The following is a 9382-nucleotide window of genomic DNA, read 5'->3' on the forward strand; positions in this document are numbered from 1 at the left end:
TTTTTTATTAAGTGTTGTTATCAATAGCAAAGGGAGAGATTGTTGGCAAGATACACTACATGAATGTTTAGATGTTGTTAGTGATGGAAAATAGAGTCAAATATTCAATCTGGAGTCCATGTTTCGATCATTCTGAAAGATTGATTGAGTATTGGTAAGGTCTAATGGATAAAATAGGACATCCGACAGAGTGTATAGTGTGTTGGTTGGTGGATCATTTTGGTTGATTATTTAGTGATGTAGATCTTAGAGAATCATTGTGGTCATTTAAATTGTCTTACTTTAGGTTTTTGGCCTCTAGTGCTGAGTTTTGTGTAAGTTGGAAGATCCGATAGACATGTTTCTGGTTAGAATAGTGTTCATCAATAGTTATGTGTGGGAACTCATTGTGCGGATCTTGCGGATCGATTTTAGTAGTTGTTTGTGTGTTTGATCCTGATGATGAGCAGATAATGGGGAAGCATGTGGTCAATTTATTCTAGTTGCATGATTGCGTTTGAACAAATTGAGCGGACTTGTGTATACGCTCCATCACTTGCATATTGTTCTTGAAGTCTAGATGTAGGTGATCTTATTTGATGATGCAGATATATAAGACCAATTGATATGATCATTTTTGGCATCAATGGTTATGTGCAAGGTGTATATAATCGATTATGCATAGTTTCACATGTGCAAGGTAAAAATTTATGCTCTGGTACAGTCCAGAATATCAGAACAGAGCACTGTTGCAGAGTTTAGTAAGATAAAGAGTTTTGTGCCTAACCAGAACTATTTTTGGTATTTGTAGATGTTTTTTACTAGTTCAAACACTCAAATTATCTTATTTAATCATTTTTAAGGTAGTGAGTCTTTAAGGGTTGTATCCCTTATTGTAATTGAGCAGTGAGTTCTAGGCAATGTGACTGAATGCATGCACATTCCCCTTATGAAATATTTGTATACTTCTAGAAGCAGATATTAATATTGTGGGTTTGAATCCCATCATAGTTTTTCCTTTAATCAGGTTTTTTTAGAAATTACGATCTTAGGATACTAATCATTATTAAAAAGATCATAAAGTAAATGAAATGAGAAACATACATCCATAAATGTTCAGTATATAGTATGTCACCATGATCTTCAAAGTGTCATTATAGAATGATTCCACTTGAGTGAGGTGTTGATGATCTTCAAGGTTCCTTTATTATGGAATACTATCACTTGAGTGAGGTGCCCATGATCTTCAATGTTCATTTTGATCTTGAGAAATGATATTGTTTGGAAAGAGTTAAATATAACTAAGTAAGATGGTACTTTAACATGTATCCAGCTATAATTCTTCTAGAAATCTATAAAGCTATATTTATTCTTCAAGAGCTACTTCCATATTTCACCCTTTTGATTCAAAGACACGTAGGATATAGCCTTTTTGTTAATATGTTGCACCATCCATGTAAGATCATCCACACCATATGTTTTGAAGGCATAATCTCACCATACAAGGAACAATATAGTTAGTAACATAGTAAACAGTTAAACTTGTTTCATGGTGCAATAAAAACAAAATAAAACAAAAAACATAATATTATGAATTTTTCATTTGCCAAAGATCATATAATATTCCACATAAATATAAAATATAGTCCAATGATTGGTAGCAAGGGGATCAATAAATATTTTCATGAGAATAGGCATGGATAATTAATTATCTTGTTTGTAAATAGACATACTACTACATATAGTAATGATCCATAAAAAAATTAGGCAACAGATGAGCTATCCTTTCTATGTTTTTTCCCCATATAGTTTATAAGGGTTATAGCCACCCATTATAAGATTGATATAAGGTGTTTCATTTTTTATAATATAATAATTAAACAATGCATCAAATATAAAATAAAATAAAATTTATCTTTGACCTTCAAAAATTCTAATGATAATGTTTACAAATTTACTTATGCATATTTAATAGCCTTTATATTTCATAGGTGAATATTTTATCCTCTATCCATAGATGATCATTGTTACAATATAGTAGTAAATCATTTGTTCATCAAACATAGTGCAAGTAGGAATATCCTCAATGTTAATATAATCCATATCAAATGGAAATAACAAATTAATTCGAGATAATTCATGATGTTCCTTCCCTTTTCTCCTACTAGTTCATATGTGACTTTTTAAATTCAACTTAAGAACTAATATAGATAATAATAAGTAATTTAGAAGGGCCACTTGAAGGGCATGGGACACATTGATTCAACAATGATTCCATGGTTCTTTAATATATATGAAGACATCCTTTTCTTTATTGTTTTTTTTTTAAATATTGAAAGTAGATGGGAAATGTCATAGGTAGACAAATTATATGATAATGAAAATGGACACCAAAAATTACCCTATCAAAATTGTAGTTTAAGATATTCTCATAATAATAACTTTCCAATTAAAATTACAACGACACCTCAAGAGTATGGCTTGCTTCTACATACCATTAGGTCAATTTATATTCTTAGAAGGGGTGTAGATTTTGATATATCATTATTTTGGTAGACCTAATTCAATATCTTCTATAAAAAGCTCAAGAAATTTTAAAAGAGAACAGTGCATTATTGAACATGAGATTGAAAATATCATTTAGAATTGTTATGAAATTAATCTCATATTAATAAAAATAACGTAGATTATACTCCATAATCTTAAAATCACTTCAAAGATATCATATTTATGAAATTAAAAGTGGTTATATGAGAACAATGATCCATCATAAACTCTAAAAAGCATTATTGGTCATTATTTTTTAGACTAAAATTCTTTGACTAGACACTACATTCCCAAAATATAGAACCTTCCACATGGACACCAATTTATTTATAAATAAGATTATTCCATCTCATCACTACCATGTAGAATTCCACCTCACCAAGAAGAACCACAAAATGAATGGTACCTTAAGAAATTAACAAATTAAAATAAATATATTATTAAATAACCAATATTAAAAATCCAAGGTTAAAACACCTTATCCTAGCATACCTTAGAAATACATTGCACATAACCAATGATACAAATGACGCAACAGACATACCAATCAAATGCCAATTGGAAACATGGTTTGGCCAACATAGGAATGTGCACCATTTAACAATAACATTGACTAATCACTATCAGCGAGAAGATATGTATGAGGCCGACATGAATACAATACCAATAAGTAAAAGAGATATAAAGGCATGAAGCCGTAGAGAGATGTGGATCTGCCCGAATTCTGCTATAATGTAAAACCCCAAGCATTCATAAACCTATCATCAAGTGCATGTAAAGCGATGGAGGGTTGACAAATATCAGAGAATCCTTCATGGATAAGGTTTGAAAAATATATTACAATTACTGACTATCAATCTCCTATCTATATGGATTATTTGACTACTGAAAAATTAATTCATAACTAATATCAAAATTAACATAATTACAATTTCACAAATAAAAACGCAGGAACAAAAAATCTGTAAAACAATAAACACGATATTTTTGGAGAAATTATCCCTAGAAAGTCCCCAATGGGAAAACTAGTTCTGGAGGAGAGAAATTATATTTAACTTCAACAAATCAAGAGATACATATGTTGCTTGCCTCTTACTAGCAGAGCTCTGACAATATTTTATCTCCAAAATTTCTTCCCTCAATTTTTACTACTACAATTCCTCTATTATTGTATCCTATTCTTTCACTACGCCTTTGATTTCACTGCAAATAGTTTTTCTATCACTGCAAATCTATTTACAAAATTATGTTTCCATATACCCTTTGATCCCCTTTTATAATCTTCTCATTGTGCAACCAACGACCATGATTAATCTTAATCAACGACTAAGATTATTCTAGACTATAATTATTAATTTTCCAAAAATCTATAATTAATAAATTTCTAGAAATTTATAATTAACAACTTTCTTAAAAATTCTAATTATGAACTTTCTAGACCGCCCTAGGAAAATCAAATTATTTCTAAATGGGATATGCTTATAAAGCATATAATATATAAGGTTTTATAACCTTATATTAGAACATTATATATAAATGTTATAAGGATGTGATTCCTAATAAGATTATATTCTTGCACTTCCCCTTAATGTTAGTAGGGGATCACATGTCAATATCCATAAAAGAAAAAATGAAGTACCCCAGTAACATAGGTCTTCTTTGATAGTGATAAATAGGGACACAAATAGATGCCAACATGAAGATCATACATTTTGGACTACATGAAAGTCATCTTGTCATAATTTATAATCCCAGTGTTTTGAAAATGATGCTGTGAGGTCTTAAAAAATTATATTGGAGCCACGATCACCTCAAATTAGCCTCTCCCCAGGTTCATTACATAGTGCCCGTAGGACTTAATACAATAATTTTACAAGTAGAAGATTTACAAGGAGAAGAATTTACAATATGCTCATAGAATTTAAGCACAAATGTGCCTATAGAATTTACTAAGGTCTACATTTAGTATTTAAACAAAAAAGGACTTACATATGCCTATTTGCAGGTTTAAAGGATTTATCCACTAGGTGGTGTCAATGACATGTACACTCCCCCGCAATGGTATCACCCAAGGCCAAATATTATTTAAATTTGGAGCAATATAGTGCCTAAAGGTCTTATGCCTAACGTCTAACATCTAGGATTTAGCCACTAGGTGGTGTCATGTACACTCGCTCTTAATGGCATCACCTCAAAGCCAATCACTACATAGAGTATTTCAAAGTGGTGGCTAAAATTACAATATAAAGTATGTCCCCATGATCTTCAAAGTGTCATTATAAAATGATTCCACTTGAGTGAGGTGTTGATGATCTTCAAGGTTCCTTTATTATGGAATACTATCACTTGAGTGAGGTGCCCATGATCTTCAATGTTCATTTTGATCTTGAGAAATGATATTGTTTGGAAAGAGGTCAATATAACTAAGTAAGATGGTACTTTAACATGTATTTAACTATAATTCTTCCATAAATCTACAAAGCTATATTTATTCTTCAAGAGCTACTTCCATATTTCACCCTTTTTATTCAAAGACACATAGAAGATAGCCTTTTTGTTAAGATGTTGCACCATCCATGTAAGAGCACCCACACCATATGTTTTGAAGGCATAATCTCACCATACAAGAAACAATATAGTTAGTAACATAGTAACAGCTAAACTTGTTTCATGTTGCAATAAAAACAAAACAAAACAAAAAACATAATATTATGAATTTTGATTTGCCAAAGATCATATAATATTCCACATAAATATAAAATATAGTCCAATGATTGGTAGCAAGGGGATCAATAAATATTTTCATGAGAATAGGCATGGATAATTAATTATCTTGTTTGTAAATAGACATATTACTACATATAGTAATGATCCATAAAAAATTTAGGCAACGGGTGAGCTATCCTTTCTATGTTTTTTCCCCATATAGTTTATAAGGGTGATAGCCACCCATTATAAGATCGATATTAGGTGCTTCATTTTTCATAATATAATAATTAAAAAATGCATCAAATACAAAATAAAATAACAATTCTCTTTGATCTCCAAAAATTCTAATGATAATTTTTACAAATTTACTTATGAATATTTAATAGCCTTTATATTTAATAGGTGAATATTTTATCCTATATCCATAGATGAATATCGTTATAATACAATAGTAAATCATTTTTTCATCAAACATAGTGCAAGTAGGAATATCCTCAATGTTAATATAATCCATATCAAATGGAAATAGCAAATTAATTCGAGATAATTCATGATGTTCCTTCCCTTTTTTCCTACTAGTTCATATGTGACTTTTTAAATTCTAATTAAGAACTAATATAGATAACAATAAGTAATTTAGAAGGGCCACTTGAAGGGCATGGGACACATTGATTGAACAATGATTCCATGGGTCTTAAATATATATGAAGACATCCTTTTCTTGTTTTTTTTTTTTTTTAAATATTGAAAGTAGATGGGAAATGTCATTGGTAGACAAATTAGATGATAATGACAATGGATACCAAAAATTACCCTATCAAAATGTAGTTTAAGATATTCCCATAATAATAACTTTCTAATTAAAATGACAAAGAGACCTCAAGTATATGGCTTGCTTCTACATACCATTAGGTCAATTTATATTCTTAGAAGGGGTGTAGATTTTGATATATCATTATTTTTGTAGACCTAATTCAATATCTTCTATAAAAAGCTCAAGAAATTTTGAAAGAGAACAGGGCATTATTGAACATGATAATGAAACTATCATTTAGAATTGTTATGAAATTAGTTTCATATTAATAAAAATAACGTAGATTATACCTCATAATCTTAAAATCACTTCAAAGATATCATATTTATGAAATTAAAAGTGGTTATATGAGAACAATGGTCCATCATAAACTCTAAAAAGCATTATTGGTCATTATTTTTCAGACTAAAATTGTTTGATTAGACACTACCTTCCCAAAATATAGAACCTTCCACATGGACACCAATTTATTTAAAAAAAAATTATGCCATCTCATCACTACCATGTAGAATGCCACCTGACCAAGAAGAACCACAAAATGAATGGCAACTTATGAAATTAACAAATTAAAATAAATATATTATTAAATAACCAATATTAAAACTCCAAGGTTAAAACACCTTATCCGAGCATACCTTACAAATACATTGCACATAACCAATGATACAAATGATGCAATAGACATACCAATCAAATGCCAATTGGAAATATGGTTTGTCCAGCATAGGAATTTGCACAATTTAACAATAACATTGACTGATCACTGACAGCGAGAAGATATGTATGAGGCCGACATGAATAAAAAACCAATAAGTAAAAGAGCCTATAAAGGCATGAAGCCATAGAGAAATCCAGATCTGCTTGAATTCTGCTATAATGTAAAATCCCGAGCATTCATAAACCTATCATCAAGTGCATGTAAAGCGATGGAGGGTTGACAAATATATGAGAATCCTTGATGGATAAGGTGTGAAAAATCTATTACAATTACTAACTATTAATCTCCTATCTATATAGATTATTTGACTACTGAAAAATTAATTCACAACTCATATCAAAATTAACATAATTACAATTTCACAAATAAAAACACAGGAAAAAAAATCTGTAAAACAATGAACACGATATTTTTGGGAACTTATCCCTAGAAAGACCCCAAAGGGAAAACCAGTTCTACAGGAGAGAAATTATATTTAACTTCAGAAAACCAAGAGATACATATGTTTCTTGCCTCTTACTGGCAGAGCTCAGACAATATTTTATCTCCGGATATTCTTCCCTCAATTTTTACTGCTACAATTCCTCTATTATTGTATCCTATTCTTTCACTATGCCTTTGCTATCACTGCAAATCTGTTTACAAAATTATGTTTCCATATACCCTTTGATCCCCTTTTATAATCTTCTCATTGTATAACCAATGGCCATGATTAATCTTACTCGATGACTAAGATTATTCTGGACTCTAATTAATAATTTTCCAAAAGTCTATAATTAATAACTTTCTAGAAATTTATAATTAACAACTTTCTTAGAAATTCTAATTAAGAACTTTCTAAATGTCCTTAGGAAAATCAATTTATTTCTAAATCTGGGTATGGAAAGAACTGTCCGAGCTACCCAATCTAACACTTCCTCTTAGCGAAGAAGGTGTTTTGCATAACACCCAACTTATCTCTAAAGAAGATAAATTTTGCCTTCCCTAATGCCTTTGTCAAGGTGTATGCTACCTATTAATCTGTAGGTATATACTATAGCTGAGCAATCCTTTATTTTACGCAATCCTTGATGAAGTGATACATGATGTATATATACTTAGACTTGTCGTGAAACACCCAATTCTCAGATAATTTGATGCAACTCTGATTATCATAATGTATCACCGTAGTCTCAACCTTCTGACCAGAGAAGGCTACTAGCAACTTTCAAAGCCAAATAGGCTCACAAGTTTCCATGCTAGCTATTATGTATTCTACTTCTACAGATCTCAGAGCCATGGACTTCTACTTCCTATTGCACCAAGAGACAAATCTTTATCCCAAACTAAAGCATCACCCTAAACTTCTTTTCCTATCCATTGTACTACCTGCCCAATCTACGTCAGTAAAGCCTATCAACTTGATTCCATCACCTCGAGCATATCTAGTTCTATACTCGATTGTACTAGGCAAATAGCACAACACATGCTTTGTCATTGTCCAATGCACTCTCTTTGGCTCAACCATAAACTGACCAAGAGAGTTTACTGCAAAGGATATATCTAGCCTATTGTTGACCAAATACATGAGAGAACGAATCAACTTCTTGTATAAGGTGGGGTCTACATCCTTCTCACTGGATGTGTCTACTTTCTTCCAATTCATGATCATGGGTGAAGACATGGCTATAAAATCCTCCATCTCAAACTTCCTTGATATTTCAATGCAATATTTCCTTTGCCCAAGGAAAATATCTCCATCTATCTACCACACCTCCATGCCTAGAAGTTAGTGAGTAAGTTCCAAATCCTTCATCTCAAACTTTGTTGCAAGGTCCCTTTTGCAATCCTCTATGAGCCCCAATGAACTTGTTAGAAACAAGTCATCTACATATAGAACCTCACCCCAGGAACCACCAAGTAGTAGAGGTTAGCATCTGCCTCACTCTTCATGAAGCCCATTCCCTACAAGTAACTATCAATGCACTCATACTGCACCTTGGGAGCCTACTTGAGCCCATACAAATCTCTCTTCAATCTGCACACATGGGTCTTGTTGTTGTATGCTACAAAGCCTTCTGGAATTCTATGTATACCTCTTCTTTCAACTCTCCATTAAGAAAAGTCATCTTGACATCCATTAGATGGATCCGCCATCCCATCTATGCTGCAAGTGAGATCATAGCTCGTATAAAAGTATACCTGGCCATTGGAGTGAATGTCTCCTCATTGTCTATTCCCACCTTTTTAAAGAACCCCTTAGCCATAAACCTTGTCTTGTATTTCTTGATGATACCATCTCCACCATGCTTGATCTTATAGATCCAACGTGATCCAACCACCACCCTATCTATTGGTCTAGGAATAACCTCCCACACATGGTTTTGCATTATTGAGGTATACTCCTCAACCATCACATCTCGCCACACCTGTTTTTGTGTAGCCTCCTGATAACTAGAATGATTTCCATCTACCAACTCATTGATTAAAGCCATATATTCATTAAATCTAGTAGGTTGTCTTTGTTGTCTATTGCTTGTCCTAGGAGCACCCACAAACTCTTGTGTATCCCTATGTGTCTGTTGAACCTCACGGTTCTTGCTACCAACTGTAGAGGATGAAATATGAACCCCCAT

The 9382-nt window shown here is 31.8% G+C and overlaps 1 protein-coding gene across 1 annotated transcript; it reads right to left on the reverse strand.

Annotated features, from left to right (window-relative positions):
* Positions 1 to 8908: 8908 nt before the first annotated feature.
* Positions 8909 to 9382, reverse strand: LOC131067185 (uncharacterized mitochondrial protein AtMg00820-like). The gene has a single exon (XM_058002136.1). The coding sequence runs from the start codon at positions 9380 to 9382 to the stop codon at positions 8909 to 8911; it is 474 nt and encodes a 157-aa protein (XP_057858119.1).

This window comes from Cryptomeria japonica, chromosome 3, assembly GCF_030272615.1.
Source record: "Cryptomeria japonica chromosome 3, Sugi_1.0, whole genome shotgun sequence".
Lineage (NCBI taxonomy): Eukaryota > Viridiplantae > Streptophyta > Pinopsida > Cupressales > Cupressaceae > Cryptomeria > Cryptomeria japonica.